The 20,565-nt window shown below is 38.5% G+C and overlaps 1 protein-coding gene across 18 annotated transcripts in view; it reads left to right on the plus strand.

Moving 5' to 3' along the window:
* The window catches only part of nrxn2a (neurexin 2a), a 336,553-nt gene that overhangs the window by 208,419 nt on the left and 107,569 nt on the right, over positions 1-20,565 (plus strand). For 2 of the 18 annotated variants that reach the window (XM_026195951.1, XM_026195952.1), the window contains exon 1: positions 9,112-11,076. The exons of 14 other annotated variants lie outside the window; for them this stretch is intronic. In XM_026195951.1, coding sequence (XP_026051736.1) covers positions 10,773-11,076 — 304 coding nt within the window. In that variant the 5' untranslated portion in view covers positions 9,112-10,772. Of the gene's footprint in view, positions 1-9,111; positions 11,077-20,565 lie in introns of those variants that run through there. 2 more of the 18 variants (XM_026195949.1, XM_026195950.1) reach the window with 1 other exon arrangement.

Below are 20,565 nucleotides of genomic sequence, written 5' to 3' on the forward strand. Positions count from 1 at the left end.
AATTCAGATATAAATGTATTTAAAAAATAAATAAATAATTATCGATTTTCAAATATTGCACCTGTCAAACATAGTCTATTTTGCCGTCAATACTGTTGACGGTGTCTTATCAGTAGGCTTGTGTGTAAAAAAAAAAGTTGAAATTGTTGTCATGAAGACAAGAGCCTGGTCTGTCGGCGGCCTCCCTCTATGTCACCTATAGCAGCAGCAGTGTGTCACCGGTCTTAGGATGACTTCAGAGTAATTTATGGGTTAATTTTCATTTTTGGTTGAACTAACCCTTTAAGCTCTTTACTGACAAATATGCATCACATGAAGTTCATACATTTGTTAAAACTGTGCCATCCAAATGGATGAAAGTTTTATATACAATTAAAATTCATAAGTCTAAATGAAATTTAAATACTCAAAAACACTGGGGATAGGACTACAGATTTCTCTATTTGATTCTTATTCACAAGTCCTTGATTCAGAATGATTTTGATTCACTTCTGATATATTTATTATATATCAGTATATTGTAAATTTATATACAGTATATTTATTTTAGTATTTGATTCTATTTTGCTGACGTATTTATCTCTGCTAATGCTGTAAACTGAACATTGTTTTGTTTATAATTATTCTAACCAATGACTTAACAATTCATTAAAAGGACTGGCTCATTAGAGTCATTTGAGTGTGAATTGCACTATACTGTTTGTGTTGTTTATTTTTGATTCACGAAAAGCAGCGGGTTCATTGTAGTCGTTTGAACGTGACTCGAACTGTGCACGTTGTATGTGTCTTTTTTTACTTTCAGCCCGCAAGGACAACTCATTAGAAAGACTTTTTGCCATTATCTCACGGTTCACTGCCTTTTTATTGAATCCCATTCAATACACACTGCAAGCTCACATTCACAACCCAGGTAAACTACTTTTTTATTGGATTACATGTGATTTATTACTTTATTACTTTACTACATGTTGGATATCTTCATAAACGGAATCATTATTATATAGCACATAGCTCCGCCTCTCTGGATCTACACAGTCCAGCTTCTTTCATGACCCTACATGACTGCTTTCATTTCATTTTGATCAGTATTTTTATTTAAAATAAAAGAGTCTCCACAGGCTGTCATCATTAGTCCTGCTGTGTCTGTTATAAATTAAAAAGCAGCGTAATATTAAACTAATTTTCTTTGTCATGCCAAAGACCTTGGTCAGTTTCTATTGCAAATGATTCATCTTTCCCTCTGTGAGTATTTGTAGTCCCAGGGTATAACATTATGCAGTGTTTTATGCATTTAATTGTAGAGTCTCTACTTGACTACACGGTCCAGCATTTGCTCTTTTTCATATATATCATCCGACTCTTTGAAGAAGTTTTGGTCTACAGAAGCAGCACAAATCAGTGGACTTTATCTGACAGCGAGATCATCTTTCTGTGCAGCAGTATGATGTGCTCTTATAAACAGTGTGGAGAGTTTAAGAGTGAGTCTGGCTCTATCTTGGCTCAGCACCTGCCTTTGGCTGGTTTCAGATGCCTTCTTGAATTACTGAATGTTCCACATGAAAAGATTTAATCTCTCACCTCAAAGCGGATTCATTTAAGTAATTTGCTTATTAGATAATTCCAAGGGCTTTTCAGCAGTATTTGTGATCCATAGCAGTAAATTCCAATAATCAAGGAAGAGAAGAATTCAATTCACTGCCAATTGACTGTAACCTGCAACCACTCGATAAACATGCCATCTCAAAATCTGGCATTGCTTGTTTAGTTTTTTGTTTTTAACCCAAAATAATTCAGATGATGTAACACATCAATACTACATGGTTCCATTACCCCACCTACGAACGAGTCCGTGCACCCACCATAAAGCTTCCTCTCAAGCGTAACTTTTGACAACGGCAATAGGACTGATCCTGCCTATATCCATAAAATTGGCTCAGTTATTTCAAGCTTAATCACATCAAGGGGTAAACGATGAGACGCCGCTTGCATATAGTATATAAACCTCCTCCCCCCTCAACCTAAGAGGATTATACAGCATCTGATAAGGCCGACGATGACAGTACTACCCTGGGTTATGAGCTCAGGATGTGACTGGCATAAGCAGACGATGTTTAGGGCTCTGGGGATTCAGATTTTTTTTTTTCTAATTTAAGGAAATTACTTTTATTTTGATGTTGCTCTTGTTAGGCTTAACATTATTCCAGTGAGGAAGCTTTGTGTATGTTTTGATGGTCATGTTATGATATGCCGTTCAGCGTTGTTTGGTTGATTTAATCCAAAAGAAAGCATGCAAGTAATTTATATTTTGACAACCTACATTTAATTTGACACACCGGTTTTGGGTGGGTATGATTTATTTGTGTTTTTGAAAGAAGTATTTTATGCCCACCTAGCCTGCATTTCATAACAAATATAAGTAAAAACAGTAATATTGTGAATGAAATATTATTGACCTTTGAATATATTTTAAAATGTAAATTATTATTGTGATAGCAACACTGAATTTTCAGCATCCGTTGCTCTAGTCTTCAGTGTTGTGATTAATATAACTCAATGTTTTTCTGATTTTTTTTATGAGTAGAAAGTTTGAAAGAACAGCGTTTATAAAAAAAAAAAAAAAGTGTGTGTGTGTTTACGGTCAATTTTTATCACTTTAACATGTATAAAAGTGTTATTCTTACTAAAGCTAATTCTAATTGACTCAAGAAATGTATTCAATACGAATTAGGCTGATGATGAGTTGAAATAAAAATCAATATAATCTTTTGAAAAAATATTGTAGTATCGTGCTAAAGCGCACATTCTATCTGCTGAAGGTCTGGCGCCTCCGTCTCAATATACTGTACAACACCACATACATTCACTTCAGCATTAACTCATCGGTAGAGTTACTCTCACAGGACACTGCAGTTATTTGCAACCATAAAAGTACATTATTTGCATGTGCTTTAAAGCCTTGCTGGTTAAATGTTTAATTCGCACGCTGGTCTGACCTGTGCTTTTTCGTGCGGCACAAAAAATCCGGTCATACTGAATCTGATTACTGTACCAAGTTATCTTTTGTGTTAATACTGTCAAAACATACAATGTTTACATAAAGACTCAGTTGGTTATGTGTAAAATGAAAGTAAACAGTTGATATTTAAAACGGTTATGATCTTGTATATAAATAAAAGCAAAAAAAACACAAAGAGAAAAATTACTCACTATTCTTGACTGAAGAACTTTCAGTCTATATTGTGTTTAATTTTTAGATTTTTTTATACCTATTGTACATGAAAATAAAGCACTGTGTATTTTATTTGTATATTATGCATATTTGTAATGTGTATCTTTGTTCTTATTTTTTAATAACAGATAAAATAATGACAAATATTTTATCTTCGCCCACTTTGGGCTAAATATCTGCTATTCTTTTTTCTTTTCTTTTTTTTACCTTGAAGGCCTTTATATTTTATAATAGGGAAATTGTTTTGGATGTAATGCTCAGGCAACTTGCAAAATAGTAAAACCAACATGCCAAAAAATTGTGTTCTTATTTCTTATCAATAAAAAAAAAAACATGATGTGATATTTTTTTCCATATTTCCCACCGCTAGTTTCCAGTGAACTTGACTTGACCTACAACCTAAGACAGAACAGTTTGAACAGATACACATTCTCGTTTCCATACTTGTCAAATTAAATATCGTCTACTGAGTTCCTTCACCAAAATCCAAAGAAATCCATTGTGACTGGTGTCTTGCTCGTTAAATGCTTCAGCGGAGATGGTCCTTTAACACTGTGCCCTCAGATGTATCTGTCCAATGTTGGCTCTGAGAACAAGTGTGAGCTGTCCTAATTGAAATTAAAGCCTACTGCTGCTGGAGTGGATCCCACCCTGCCAAAGGGCTGGGTTTTGCACAGGTGGGCCTTTACAGTTCACATAATGGGAAGAAGTATTTCTGTCACAGATGGTTGGGTTCATTTCTAGTGGCACCTGGCCCCTAGACACACAAACACACACACACATAGTCCCACCTACCTACGTACATGCGCATGCTCGTACAGTCTCCTTGCCCTTCTTGTGGCACCCACCATGAATGATGAGCTCCTGGTGCACTGACACCATGTGGGCAGGCCTGCAGAACACATGGACAGCAGCATGCGGCTTCTCACACACTCCTGACTGTATACTCCACAGGCAGATGAGGAACTAAGTTTGCCTCGCTTGGCCAAGTGCTGATGGTTTCTTGTGCTACTGCCCTGTTTTGTAGTGCTGGGCTCACATTCGAAGTCATCTGTTTTCTATGAGCAGGTTTTTTTTGTTTTTTTTTTTCAGATCATTACGCACTGGGGTTAATATTTGTCAGAGTTGCCATTAAATAACTCTGTTTGCTAGAGTTTTAAAAGCTAAATAAAAAAGATTCAATCTAAAAAGAATTCTAAAAACTTGCAGCGACCTCTAGCATCCCCACCATAATGGAGTCCCATGATTTGGTGTGTCTACATAGGCAATACATAATTGTATTGGGAAACGACTTAAAAATTCTGTCATTAATTACTCACCCTCATGTCGTTCTAAAACGCGAAAGACCTTCGGAACACAAATTAAGACATTTTTGATGAATTCTGAGAAAAACAAATTTTTGTGTTCTTTGAGTACAAAAAGTAATCTCGTTGCTTCATAAAATTATGGTTGATCCCCTGATGTCACATGGGTTATTTACTAATGTCCTTGATACGTTTCTGGATCTTAATCGTGGTAATTACATGGCTGTTTGGGAGGGTCAGAGAGCTCAAAAATATCTTAATTTGTGTTCCAAAGCTGAACAGAGGTCTTACGGGTTGTGTGGAATGAAATTAGGGTGAGTAATTATGACAGAATTGTTTTTTTTGTTTTGTTTTTTGAGTGAACTATCCCTTTAATGTCACCTTTGATCAATGTAATGTAACCCTACTAAATTAAAGTATTAATTTATTTAGAAAACAACAAAAAAATTACTTTCTTACCAAACTTATGAATAGTAGTGTACACAGCTCTATTCTATTCTATTCTATTCTATTCTATTCTATTCTGTATTTTATATTACCTTAAGGGAGAATTTCATTTTCTTTGGATCTCATATCTTTTATACCATATATTTGCTCTTTAACGTGCCAGGATCCAGATCCCATTGGTTTAATGTTGTTTGCTTTAATATACTCTCAGCAGACATGAGCAGAGCTGGCTCAGGCAGAATTTGTTCTGATAAGCCCGAATCCACGAGTAGATGGCACTCGCGCCATTTCCTGAGTTCTTAATACCTTCCCCTTATCTCTTGTGCTGCAGACAAAAGAAAAATATAGTCTGCGTTTTCATAAATCAGGACATAATATCTGATTTTTGAATTGAAGCCTTTGTAATGGCAGAAATCTCAAACACAAACTTACCTCGGCCAGATTAAAAGGCAAAGCAATCTTCTTAACCTGTCAAACGATCCTTGCACCGCAGTAGTTTTGGATGAGTGCGTTTCGGTGCAGCCAAGCGTGTATTCACACTGGGCTTCTTCCCTTCCCCTAAAGAGCAATGTGAGGTGCTGTCTCTTTAAGTTGAATTAAATCCAGCAGATATCTCAACCGCGGGCCATTAGTTCCAGAGGAGGCAGGCATTATGAGTAATTATACCAAAACTGCCATTATTAATCCGGCCTCGTCTTCCCCGGGGGCCACTGCACAAATGTCTTGGGTGGAAATGCTCAGGAGACAGGAAAGTGCAGATGATGTCTCTCTTCCTGTTGTTTATCCCAACACACTCATTAAACTGTTGGTTTTTATCACAAATTACACAATATTAAGGAATAAATTAGATTTTTCAATGGCGTCTGATATCGATCCTTCTGACCAACAGGGAATGTTACAGTAGGCTAGTCATTATTGTGTCAGCAAAAACCAAAAAAAAAGCTGTTCTAACGTGGGCGACAGCGTTTAAAGGTGAACTGAGTCATTTCTGTGCTGCTATTTTCAGGAAATGGAATTGCAAAAAAAATATGTTTTTAAGCAGGTTTTCACAAACATTCCCTCCCTCTTCCATTGTTAGGGCATAAAAAAAATAGGCCTGTCCCAAAAGGGATAGGTTAAAATGAACACGTTCTTTAGTATTTTAGACTTCTTCTACAACAGAAGATTTTTATTCAAAATAATGATTTTGGTGTATTTTAGTAAAGCTTCTCAAAAGTATACAGAAGTATGTTACATAATCATAAAAATGATTAGTTACATTAATATTGTCATTTTTTTAAAACATCCTTTGAATTGAGTTTCTCAGGTTAAAAAAGAAGAAAGTCACACAGGTTTGGACAGCCTGGTCTCATGACGAAAACATATCTCTGGGAACGTTTTCGTACAAGACGCGAAATTCGTGCCGCCATGTACGTTTGTGAAATGTCCACTGGGTGGTGCTAAAAGAGTTTTTCCTGGAACAGATGAACATATATATGGTACATTTTATGTGACATTGTTCTTGTAGGTGTCACAACAGTTGAAATGTCCGTTGAGTGGCGCTATAAATCGAATGCTCTGTGACGTTTTAAAATAGTGTGCCATCTGCTCTACATGTGATGTAAAAATGCAGTCGCAAGCATGCCGTTTTAGCATCTGTCTGCTCTTTCATCGTGACTATGTTTTTGACAGGATTCGTACTAAAGGATTCGGCATCATAAGTCCAATTCCGTGCCAACCAAGCAAGCTTTTTACGTCCAGAAAGTGAAACATATGGAGCTATAATTATAACTGTGCATGAAAACATTTACAAGTGCTTGATGTTTTACCACCTCTAGTGTTCATTTCTGTTTGAAACTGCTGTGATATTACGTATTGGTACATATTTTGCATCTTGCAAAAAAGTTCCCAAAGGTTCGTTTCCGTCATAAGACCAGGTAGGGTTTGAATCAGGATAAGAGTAAGTAAATGATGAAACAGCTGCTTATTTTTGAGTTAACTTTCCCTTTAACATTTTCCCATAACAATATAACGCGAATATATGTGTGGATAAAAGCTGACTAGACTAGGCTGTGTTGTTTATTCCTTCATGTAAATTTTCTGCTAACAGCAGTGTGCTCTGATACCATAAGTGTTTCGGGTTCTGAAGCCAAAACAATGAACATGATTGGTGTTTAGCCTCCTCGTGAGTACCTTTATCACATGCACTGCATGTAGCCTTAACCCTCCGACTCTGAGTAGGCCAGCGTGCTGTGTGGAGAGAAGATGGCCAACAGCTTAGACTGCCTGGTGGCAGATGGTTAAACTCAGGGACGCCTTGCACCCAGAAGCGCGTGCGGTCCAGATAGCATCGTCTCTTATCATGCTGAGCAACCCCAGGGTTAGCAAATTGATTAATACCAGCCTTTCATCTCAGAGAACCCTCATGAAGATATCATCGCCGCTGAGGAGAATGTCCCTAATCCACCAGACTGACAATAGATGACACCTCTTATGAATTACAGGCGCCCTAATTCCACTTCAGCCTTCACCATCATTAGTCTTTGAGGTTATCTGGGTCTAATTATGTGTCTCTCTCTACCTCTGGACAGAAAATGGCGGCTACCATCATTGATTATTTTTCGACGCTGCATCCCAGATCCTTCAGTATGGATGTTTTTGCACATCTTGAAAGCGCGTCACCTGATCTCAAGGTTATCTTCTGTGTATCTCGGTCTGCAGAGAAATGAAAATCGATTACAGTGGAATGGGCGTCTCTCTTGGCCTGCCCCGGGGCTAAATCTCAACGAGCAGGCCTCTGTGTTCATTTGAATGGAGTTGACAGTGTGGCTAACTGTGGCCGTTAGCTGCGTCCGACATAGTGGATTTACAGACTTGGCTGCTGTTTGCAGTGACACAGAGTTGCCCCCTCCTCTTCCCCATTCTGTTCAATCAACCCAGCTCATTGGCGGCACCAGCCTCCTTCGCTCCTTCCCTGTGTCTGAATAATGGCCTGCTTCTCCCCTCCTGTCACCATGAAAGGTGGCTCTGGCTCTTTGCTGTTTGCCCTTTTTTTTCCACACACGTCCTTTCAACCGGCAAGGCAATCCCAACTGAGATCTCTATCCTGGGTGATTTATCTGAAGTATGAAGCATAGATTCAGTTCATCTCTCTCTCTCTTTCTCTCTTTCTCTCTCTCTCTCTCTATATCTTTTTCTCACACATTTTGATGGAACGATCATCATTTGTCGTGTCTATACATTTTTACTGATCAAAAACTTCTGTTTTTACAAGCAACACCATTAAGGATCCAACTGCTCGACGAGCACAGTTTTCTTTGGAGCACTGACAGATGTCCTATTGAAACTAAATTTGTGTTGGGATATATTTTAAGGCATAGCCATGACATATTTGCATCCGATAATTGCTAACTTACCATGTAGCATAGTTTAACCAGTTGGTATCATGCTGAGGCAAGAGACCTCCATTAATTCTTACCATTATACCAAGCGGGTATCTACATGCTGTGTTGCAATTGATTACCAATTTGTTGTTTCTTTTTTCACTTAATCTCTTTATGTTCGTTGGCAATTACATTAGCAATTCAGCGGACTAAATCAGCTCAAACGTGCATGTTAAACTAGCCTTTTTTACAAACATTTGTATGTGTGTGTGTGTGTGTGTATATATATATATATATATATATATATATATATATATATATATATATATATACACACACACGTTTATGACACCAAAAGTGCAATTACAGGGTATTTTTATTAAGTACATAAATATGTAAATGTATTTGTGGTATACTTGGCATGAAATAAATTTATTTCAAATAGATTTTAGTATATTTATTTTTTCAGTAGGTTACTGAAAGTAACTTTTTTTTGTAGACTGGCTCAAATTTTATATTAACTGAAAGTCACAAACCGATAAGTTTTTATCTCAATGGACTTAGACACACATAAATGAATCTGAATATCTGTCTAACCCTTTATAATTAATACATGATTTTGTATGAATAAACACAACTTTAATAGAACAACCTAAAACAATGAACATGAAATGGAACCATTTAGAAAATATGAGAGAAAGACAGCAGCAGGCATTTGCCGTCAAATTTTGTCTCATACTAAATTATTCATCAAGATCGGGAACCAACTACTGCTATCCGGGTTGCAGGGGGGTGGGTTGCATCTGGCACCAGCGAGACATTTCAGATTTCCTAAGCATGATTTCCACATTGGCTGACAATAGTCCACCTGTAAAACACCATTTCAAAGCTGTCTGTCTTTGACACTTTCACATACAGTACCATTGCAGATATAAACAGCATTTTCTATTTCTAGTCTCACTGGTCAAGTTCTGCAGTGTGGGGCTGGTGTGTTTTCAGAGGCTGTGGTGAGCATGCACAGCGCCCTGAAATTGTATTCCTGGCTGCGTTTGTGCCGTCCAACTGATTCTTCTTTCTTCTCCATCTTTTGGCTTCTTTATGTGTCTGCATGTGTGCTTATGCACTACGATCGTCCGCTCCCTGTGCACCCCTCCCCTCTCTTTCTCTCTTTTCCTCAGACACACACTGCACCGCTCTCCTCTCCTTCTCTCTCCCTCTCCCTCTCCCTCTCTATCCCCAGTCTCTGGTTGAGCATCCAGAAGGAGGACCGTGCGTCCTGCACCTTGCGCTTGCGGCAAGCAACGTTTGTTGTTTCTGAGGGGTTTTTTTCTCATCCTTTTGCTGTCAGTCCCATCAATCCCAGAAGAAGAACTATCGAGGATCGCGAGGAGCCTAATTTAATTAGCATGCATTTCTCCACAGCGGCGCACGTACGGATTTTGGTCGTTCACACTTAGGCAGCAAGGGGCATTTTGCTGGTAACACTGTCAGACTAAGCACATTAGCAAGTGAATGCTTCTCGGAAAGGGGGAGGGAAAATAGAAAAGAGGGATAAAATGCAGCGCTAATCGATACAGTGTCCGCGTCTGAGGCACAGATCCAGGATGCTGCTGGAAAACTGATCCAGCTCCACTCCAGGTCTTCCACGTCGAGAGGTAACGCACGGCAGAGAAGCTCCGCGCTGCATCTGCAGCCAACGCGTCAGGAGTCACAGCCAGCTTTATTTATTTATTTGCTGCTTTTCTCCTCTACCATGCTGCAGCAGAAGTCTCTCTTTCTCTCCGTCTGCGAAAAGGAAACGTGAGCACTTCATTACGCCCGGGTCAGTCTCATCCTATCTGTTTCCTCCTTTCTCGGTTTTCTGTCATCTTTTAATCGGCATTAGAATAATCCATTAGCCGCCGGGATGTCTCTTATCTCCTCTTGCGCGATAGAGGAGCTGCCCTCTGAGGGAGAGTGGTCTAAATAGCACGTAAGCCGTACCTGAGGCTGGGAACTCGAAGGGAGACGCCTCCCGGCACCTCTTCCACCTGGAGCGTTTCACCCCTCGTCAATTAAGCCACAAAAATCTGCATCAAGAAATATTGATCCTCGCGGCCGTGATTAGAACGCTTTTGGGAGTAGCAGCGCAGATTATTATCGACTCAATTGAGCCTGCCCTCCTCCTCATCGCAGACAAGCTCCCTTGTTTGGTTTTCTTTCTTTTTTGATAGTCACCAAGCGTGAAAGCCAGGAGGAACTGCCCAGTTGGTTTTTTCCCCCCCCTCATTGGATTTTTGAAGCCGGACTTGAAAGGAGTTTCTTCTTATTGAGGATTTTATCATCTTTGGAAACCTACTGTGAAAGCCTCTGGGCTTTGGGTAGCATTTTTTCTTCTGCATTGTTTACTTGACCCATGGATAATGATTGAAATGGGCAACCCTCTCTGAGATGTACTCTTTCCAACGGGTGGGACAAATGGGGTGTGAAAGGGCCTACGCCGGATCTTCTTGCCCCAGACTGGAAATGGTGCTTCTGGGCTGGGAGTGTGGTGGAGGCAGCTGGCTGGGCCTCGGCTCTTGGTGGAGATTGGTATTATCTCTGGCCTTGTTGGCCTCGATGCCGGACAGAACGGCCAGTGCCCGTGTGTCTTCCAGCCTGAGCACCACACATCATGTCCATCACTTCCATAACAAGCATGGTACCGTACCCATCGCCATCAACAGGATGCCCTTCCTCACAAGAGGAGGCCACGGTAAGCCCTCATTCTTTCCACTTTATCGACCGGACTGCTCAGACCCAATGAGTCTAGAAAGCTTTGATTTGATTAAGGAGAGTTATTACACTGGAAAGCAGGCTGTTGATGTGCGCGCATGCCCCGAGTTTTACTTGGTACGTCATGTGTATGCTTTGATCTGTGCCTTAATAGATCACATGGGGAGTGGCCTTGTGCTCTTTGCACTTACTGCAGATCTAAAGGAGAGATGGGTTTGTTGAATAAAAGTGTTAACCAGATGTGCTCCTTTTCATGTCCAGCCACACCACTATTCCTTGCCAGACATCTTTTTTGACTCCTGTGTCAATCAAAGATTGTGTGCTGCATTGACAACCTGTCTTCCTGCTGAGCTCTAGCATATGTTGAGTGTGCAGTGAGCTTGTCATATTACAGCGATAATCCTCAAAGTCGAAGAGCTGCCCTTTAATATCCTGGTAGAGTTTCTAGTTGCTTAAGCATTTTTATTTTTCTGGTGTTTGGATTGTGATTCAGGTCTTGAATCTTCTACAATAGGTCAGAGATTTTGTTGTGATTTATTTGATTCATGGTCTTCAACCTTTTGTTGAAATGCAAAAACAACAACAATAGTAAATTTATCATTATTAGTTACAAATATATGCTTTTATGCATGTGTATGTATATCTATTTATATGTGTGTGTATGTATGTGTATTGCACAAATTGTTAAAAATAGTTTTTTGCAGCATTTGCTAAACACTATTGTCAGTAATCTTTTCATTCAGAAAGGATGCATCACATTGATCATAAGTGGCAGTAAATACATTTATTATGGTACAAGAAAATATATAAAAACAAATAAATGCTGTTCTCTCCAGCTTTATATTCATCAAAAAATCTATTTTTGACAAAAATATCAAGCAACTGTCAAACATTGTAATAATAAAAATATTTATTGGGCACCAAATCAGCAGAAGAATCATGCAGTAATAGCTGCTGAAAATTCAACTTTGCCTTCATAAAAATGAATTACATAAAAAAAATATATTGAAATAGAAATCACTTATTTTAAATGTTAATAAAATGTCAAAGTATTAATGTTTTTACACTTCAAATAATAGCTTTTACACACTGCTCAGTTTCTTTATACATGTATATATATATATATAAGATGGACGCCTTTTCTATTTCTCAAGCCAGCAGTTTATGAAACAGAGTAGCTAAACAGTGCACAGTGTTGCTAGTTTCTCAGTGTTGTCACATTTGCATGAACTCAAAGCAGACAATGTGCATCTGCTTTACTGCTGCAAACAGAAAAACAGAGCTGGTGATTGTTCAAGTCACATGACTTTTATCAATGGATCAATTCACTTTTATCAATAAATATTTTAATAAAAGAAATGGTGCATATGGATTTAACTGCTAAAAGAACAAAACTACCAGTTCCATTCCAGTTTATAGACTTTCAACTCCACTTTCACATAAGAAGCTGAAAAAAGCATTAATGTCAGGGCATGACAAAACTTCTCCAGGCCCCAAAAATACCTTTAGACTCCAGAGGGTTAAAATCCATGTTAATTAATTTCAACATTTTACCTTAGCTTCGCTTTTATTTTAGCCTTCTCACATTCGGAGAACAAACATGGTTGTAACCAACCAGATGACTTTCATTTTCATGTAGTAGTTGATTAGTAAAGCAGTCATGCATTGTTTTGTTTTCTGAGTGCTGGATGCATTTATGGCTGCTGGACACTTAGTGGAAGAGGGAAGCAACGAGAGTGGGGACATTGGATAGCCACAATCAATGTGTCACCTCCCACACAAAGCGAAGTTATAGTAGCTGAGCTTTCCATCTGAAGAGCCTGGGAGGACAGTGTTAAATGATCCTTTTAAACAGAGAGGGTTAGAGGAATCAGTCCTTCATCCCCAATGACAAGTAGTTCAACGGGGGAATGTGATCCCGCACAGTAATGGGATCATCAAGGCAACTGTTAGCAGAATCATGCCCTTTTCTGAGTTTTTCATTACAACTGGTATTGTCAGTCCGATTCACTGCTTCCGTCTTGACATTAATCTCACCTGCCCTCCCATCCATCCGCCGCAAAATATGCAATGAATTTTCAGCGTCCTTATCGCATAGAAACAGGGCTGGCAATCCTGACGGAGCCGAGGTGGAGCCGACATGTCATGAATTACATCACCGCTCTTGTAAGGCATCTTCACAGCCATTACCGGAGTCTCACAGTTGAATGTGGCTGTCAGAGTGTCCAACCCTGATGCAACGACAGCTGATAAAGTACAAAACTGACAGATCAATTTGATGACTGTATGACTCAGCGGCACTTTTAAATTCCGCTCCTATATTCAAAACAGATGTGCATTCCAGCACTTTCCAGTATTTGGTTTGTATTTTGCGTTCAGATGCATATGAATTTTACACCCACAATGCATTTTATGCAAGTTTACAGTGAACAATATGACTTCCTAATGAGCTGGATTTCCATTCATTCCTAAAATATCTCCAGCAAGCTGGAAACCTACACCCCCACTGACCAATAATCACATCCTGCCAGATCCCATCACTCAAAGCGGACCCTGGCAGCACGGTGGAGATAATTGATGTAATTGATATTTAGATTAGTAGAATAAGTCAATCAGGTGTTCAGGGGCCGGGCTGATGTCAGGATGAAATGATGGAGAGATTGAAGGGAGAGAGCTCTGCACCATGCAGACCCTTGCCTCCATCGCATGCCATTGACATTTGCGCTAGACGCTGCTCATCATTTGTGCATCTCATGCCATCTGAAGAGCCCTTGGCACGGCACTTATCTGCTTGACATGCTGGAAACCAGCACTCATATGCACTTTGTGTTTATTGCACAGGCCTGTCACAGCTTACGTTTATCTATTTTTTATTGTTATATTTTAAACGCAGGCTTAGTGCTTTTTTTCTACGAAAAGTCAAAGATTAATTGTACATTTTAAAATACTGTTTCATGGTGTCTAAGTACATGAATTGAAGACTTGGTAGATTAATAACAGCTGTTTATTAAATAATAATAATAATAATAGCTATTTATTTCATTAATTAATTATCTGCCTAATAGAAATAAGATACTTATTGTGCATTTTCTGCAAAATAAATAAATGAATAAATAAATTAATTAATAATAATAATAATAGAAAAATTGACATAAAATTATGTTTTACAGTGTTTTATTACTCAGGATAAACTTGGTTAATTAATAAGCCAGCACAATTATTTTTTTCATAAAAATAAATATATAAACATTTCACACACACACACACAAACATGTTTGTTTTTGTGAAAAGTGGGGACATCCCATAGGCTTAATGGTTTTTGTACTGTACAAACTGTATATTCTATTGCCCTAAACCAACCCTACACCTAACCCTAACCCTCACAGGAAACTTTGTGCATTATTACTTTCTCAAAAAAAAAAAAAAAAACTCATTCTGTATGATTTATAAGCGTTTTGAAAATGGGAACATGGGTTATGTCCTCATATGTCACCCTCTACTTGTAATACCTGTGTCATACCCATGTCATTATACAGAGTTGAGTCCTGATATGTCACAAAAACACACACACACACACACACACACACACACACACATATATATATATATATATATATATATATATATATATACATACATAACTATATCACAGATAGAATAATTTATTCTTCTGTTTGCTTCTCTTTTGACTTGTGTTTGGCCACACCAGTCCAGCAGCAACTATTCACCGCACTTGTCACAATTCTTCAACTCTTGCACCTCGACCTTTACTCATTCACCCGTTGCTCCTGACAACACTGCACTGCACTGACCCACTGATCCATCGATCCCACAGCCTGATGGATTCCCACAGTTTCATTTGAGGATCTGCCAAACAGCAGAAATCAGATCTATCGCTTCTTTCCCTCTCTCCATCTTGTTTTTTTGTCCCGTCTCATTGAAATGCTGCATGACCCTCCCCTCCTCCCCAATACCCAAAGCTCCATGCGCTGATGGATGCATGATGTTTGACAAGCAGCAGGTTCTGTTTGTTCACTCATGCCTGCCCCTGCATGCTGATGCGGGGTTTCCCGGTCATTGACATGTACGGTGAAGACATGGCCCTCTCCACACGGTTCCCAGTTTGTTTGTTTTTTTGTGAGGCTCAGGGGTGCACCTTGATCCGAGCAAGGGCATCTCCTAATGCACAACCACTCGAGAAAGCCTTGATGGATGCGGCCCCTTACCAGTGAAAAGGGGCTATCCTTTGTTGATCACTGGTGTGTACACTATAGATTGGACCTCATCAAAAGCAGTTTGCTCTGGCAAGAGCTGCAATCCATTACCGTCTCAGAGTCAAGCTCTAAACGGCTGCACAAAAAGTGTAGGATGGGACAATAAGGAATAATTGATCAGTGACTCAAAACACTGTGATTTGGGAGTGATCCATTGTTTGTCCTGAATAGCCTAAATGTGGGCCAGTAATGAGAGTGCATTTAACTGTGACCTCTTCGTTCTCTGTACCGCCAGTGTTATTGAAAACAAGAGTTCCTCACAATTTTCCCCTCCTCAAAAGAAGCGACTAGATGTAGAGCCATCACTTTAAGTGCATGTGTCATTTCAGCGCCACTTCTGAGAATAGACCTGCAACTGCAGTCCAATCAATGTGACGGGCAAAGCAGTCAGACAATAAACTAGAGGACTACGGTTTGGATCGAGCGAACCCTATGCCACTGAGCGGTTGGCACCTTTTGAACTGTTGAGTCTGAGGTTGTGCTGCCCAAAGGAAATGTGAACTTTGGAGTCAGAAGGAAAATATTGGCTTCCACGTAAAGCGCTGCTTTGGTCCCCACACCTTCCTGTAAAGTCTCGACAATTGAGTTATGTGTAAGATTAATAGCAGATTCAGTAATGCTCTGTAACTGCAGCAGCAGGGTTAAGGTTACTCCCATTCCTCTGTGCTCCAGACCTGTGGTGTGTGTTTTACTAAATGTGACATTGAGGAGAAATAGCTCGGTCTGGATCTCACCCAAGCCCTTGCTAAAGGGAGACAGCCATGCTGTGAGCTGTGAGGGGTGAAATCAGTCTCCAGTTGCCTGGATTCCTCTTCTTACACCTGCACTAAAACTACCTCAACCGTGCCAAAAACCATCCCAGGGCTGTAGCAAAATACAACCATTGACTTTGCTATATGACCAGTGCTCTGCCCAGTCTAACCATTAACAATACAATACAGCTTTAGTTGTTATTCTTTCATATAAGGGTTCCTACAGAAAATCTGGGAACATTTTTACTATAGATAGATGATAATCAGTGCATGTAAAAAAAAAAAAATAATAATAATAAAATAAAAATCATGTCAAACTATTGAAGTGAATATATTTGTATATACATTATATAGTATTTACTGTACATTGCATACAGTATGTATATTGCAATATATTACATCACATATTTTGTATTATATGTATCTATCTGTGTATTTTATGCTCCAGCAAAAATATCTAGTAGACTACAGAGATTGATGATAATTAGTGCATATTTGAGAAAAATCATGTCAAATTATTAGTGAATATATTTGTATATTCATTATATAGTATTCACATTGCATATGTATTTTGCTATATATTACATTGCATATTTTGTATAATATGTGTATAAGTAATTTTATGCTCCACCAAAATATGTAATAGACTATAGCTATAGATGAAAATGAGTTCATATTTGAGAAAAATAATGCCAAATTATTGTAGTGAACATATTTTTGTATGCATTATACATTGTATGTGTGTTGCAGTATATTAGATTGCATATTTTGTATTATATGTATCTGTCTGTGATTTTGAGTCTTTGAGATTTTTTTGGTTAAGGATAATAATACAATTATTATGCAATATATGCAATGCAATATATACTATATTATACACACAATTATATTCACCATAATTATCTCCATGATTGTTCTCAATATTTTATTAGCATAGCTCTTTCAGTTCAATCTCTTTGAGATAATTTGTAAAAATCTATCCAGTAAGCATAAGTGATTGGAAGAATCATGAAAATTCATTGTTCAAAAGGTCTGGGGGAATAAAAAGCATTGTTTTCAATCTTCTAAAAGTGTTTGGTGGCTGAACTATATTCCTCATGTTTAAATGTATGTGTTCTATTTATTTCTCAAATAGTTATTAATTTATTTGATATTTTGGACATTTTAGCAGTTTGTTAGTTCAAACATTCTTCAAATGTTAAATATTTAAATTCCTAATTTTAGATCTACACAGATAGTGAATGTATTATTTTAGAAGATTTTGAATATATATCAAGCCTTAATTTATATTTGTGTGTATCTAAAACAGAATATGCTCTCGGAATCTCTTTGGTAAACTCTGTAAACTGTTTAATGCAGATCCTGGAGAAATTAAAACTATAATCGTTTTCGGAAAGCTAATTGACCTTGATGAGTACTGATAGCTTTGTGTTGTGAAGTGTATTGGTCCACAAAGATGCACAAACAGAAAATTGGGCTAATCCAACTTTAACCAACTAAATCCCATATTCCTACTTAAGCCTGAGCGTCACTGCATGACACAAATCAAGGGCCTTATAATTTTTAATGAAGTTCTTAGTGCAGCCATGTGTTACAATTTTGATGATGTGCCATCATTATATCTCAGACCTGACAGCCTGGCTTTTCATTACACAATGTAACATCTTAAATTCCCAGAGCGTTTTCCTCCTGCAAGGAAAATATATGAACCATTCGATCAAATTAATGATAATAACAGGCAGCAGTGGAAGGGAATAAATGGAATATCTGTAATCTATTACCTGTGAAGTTATACCCACATACCAAATTAAAAAACGGTTCCCGCCAAACTTCCGGAAATAACAGCAGTGCAGTCGTTAGCTCTTCATGCTGTTTGAGTGCTGTTGACAGTCAATCACCTCTGTGGTGTCCAACCCAAGAATAGAGTGTTATTTGTAGAGGGTGTTGAACATCAGAAACAGCAGTGGTGAGAAGCGGAGCCCCAGGTCTCCAGGTCTGAAATGCGCAAGCCCGGGATCCACCCACTCATTTCTCGAGAACACCCCTGCGCTCTTCCTGAAACAGCACAGTCTAGCTTTAGAAAATGGAGATGCCTCCAAAATCAGTGGCATCCTTCATTTGTTTTTGTCTGTGAGATATCTGAAGTGGGGCTGTGTTGCATCCCTCTTTAAAAAAAAAAGAGAGAGACTTTAGAGGCAGACTAAAAATAAAAGAACAAAACTGAAGACAATCATATATCTCGGTCATGTTTACAAAAGTTTTGCACATTTATTTTTAAACAACATTTGGCAAGACTGGGGATTGTGACTTTGCTAAGAACTGGATACAGCTCATTTTGCTATTTAGAGAGATAATAAAATTATTCCTGGCAATATCTCCAAGGATTACACAATTTCACAGATAGACGAGCGCACAGCGAGCACACAGTGATGATAATATTGGCGGCAGACGTGTGATTCATGCCCTCGCATAAGGGGAATTGCAGTAGCATTCTGCTCTCTCTGTGGCTTTGCCATGAAAAAGGGGATTATTGAAACTTCAAAATTTCCTGCCGTTCTACGAGGCCAGATCTCCTCGCTGCAGCGTCCCAATCAACTCCGCTGAGGGTGCATAAGAACTTCTGCTGTGCAGCTTTGCTTGCGGGTGTCTGTAGCTAAATAATACATGGCCGTTAAATTGAATGTTAAAAGTGAATTTTAAATCATGTCATGTATCACTTCATGTTTCAGAGTTTGGTTGATTAAAATCAAATATAGGAAATATAATTATATAATTTTTGTTGACACTTCGTTACTGTTGCTATGTTCGACAAGTCATGCCACTTTCACACCAGGTTCTCACGCAGTGAAAAATACAGTGCAGAGCAAAGAGGAAACTGACAGTGTGCCGCCAAACAAGACAGAGCAAGTTACTTTTGGTATGAAACAGTTTTTTAGGAAACGATAAATACCGTTTTGTGGCTCGTAATTGCACACCATCTTTCAACTTCAAGTCCACTGATGACAATCTACTCTGGTTTGTTTGTTGGACAAAAATGGCAGATTCAGCGTTATGATTGGTCAGATTGCCTGTCAATCAAACTCTCTGCCAATGGTCAATTGAGCTCAACCAATGGCACGACTTTGGTGATGGAAAATGACTGTTTAGATTGGTTACCGCTAAATTGGAATATTGCATAAAACATTTGCGAACAAGCACCATTTCCATCCAACGAGTCAAAGAGAGCAAAATTGTCACTTCCTGATAAACTGGCACTATAAATCACTAAGAAAAGTAGGAGAAGCTACTGAATATAATAATTTTCATAAATAATAAATGACTTGCGCCTCAGAGCGAGCAGACAAAACACAATGAATGCATTCATTGCTTTCGGAGGTGGAAGCTGCTGTTTGGGGAGAGTGTTTTATTTAATAATAGTAAATGAATTTGAATAAATTAATTATAACTTTGTTTTTTAATCATTCTAACATTTGATTAATTTTATCTAAATACTTAAGTATTTAACTCAATAATTAGATAACAATATAATTAATTTAAATGAATAATTGAATAATTATAAATGCAACTTCAATAAAACTTCATTAATAATAATAATAATCATTAAATGTTCATGAAATTTTCATTTTCGCAGTGGCACAGAAATAGCCTTCTTGAATGTAAATCAGACATTTCCAATAGTTATATATGGATTCACATGGGAAGCAAAGCTGTATGCACACAGGAAGTGACACAGTGACCCTGCTGTCTATAACCACTGCAGTGATTTACTGCTGCTTTTAGGCTCTGAAATGCTTCTTGTGCAATTCAGCACGATGATTTAAGACTCGTTGTCCATGCTACAGTTAACAGGCCCTCAGATTGGCCGGGGCTGGATTTCTTTTGCTCTCGTTATTTTGCCATCTCACCTTCTTGCTCAGCTGCCTAATCTGAGTCTCGCTGCTCTCTCATTATTTTTCATTCTCTCTTCTCTTTGATCTTTACCATGTAATGTTCGTTTTTCACCAACGTATCAAGCCCGACCTTGCTCTGGAATCAGCTTCAGCCGGCAGCACCTTCAAAGTTTACTTCTTTTAATCATCATTAGAGATATTGGCCTACATTCTGAAGTCTCGGAGCGTGTGCTGCAACCATGCTTTCCCAGATCTACTTTTTAATTTCCTGTTATTGAATCCGATGCTTTGTTCCATCAAATAAAAGAACAGCTCAGTCAAAAGACTCCGCCAGAGGACGTTTTAAGTTCATTTGATGAGGTCAGCAAATGGACTCGGCTTCCCTCTTGAATGCAAGTGGCCAGCATTCGCATTCAGCGGGACTACAAAGCGCTTTTCTTGCTTTTCTCTCGAGCTCCTCGGATGGGATCGGCTCTTTGCGAGAGAACACTCGAGCCCTCTCAGAAATCATCAGTGACAGCAATGTAATCAGATCAGCTGTGCCTTGAGCCGT

This window comes from Carassius auratus, chromosome 21 (genome assembly GCF_003368295.1).
Source record: "Carassius auratus strain Wakin chromosome 21, ASM336829v1, whole genome shotgun sequence".
NCBI lineage: Eukaryota > Metazoa > Chordata > Actinopteri > Cypriniformes > Cyprinidae > Carassius > Carassius auratus.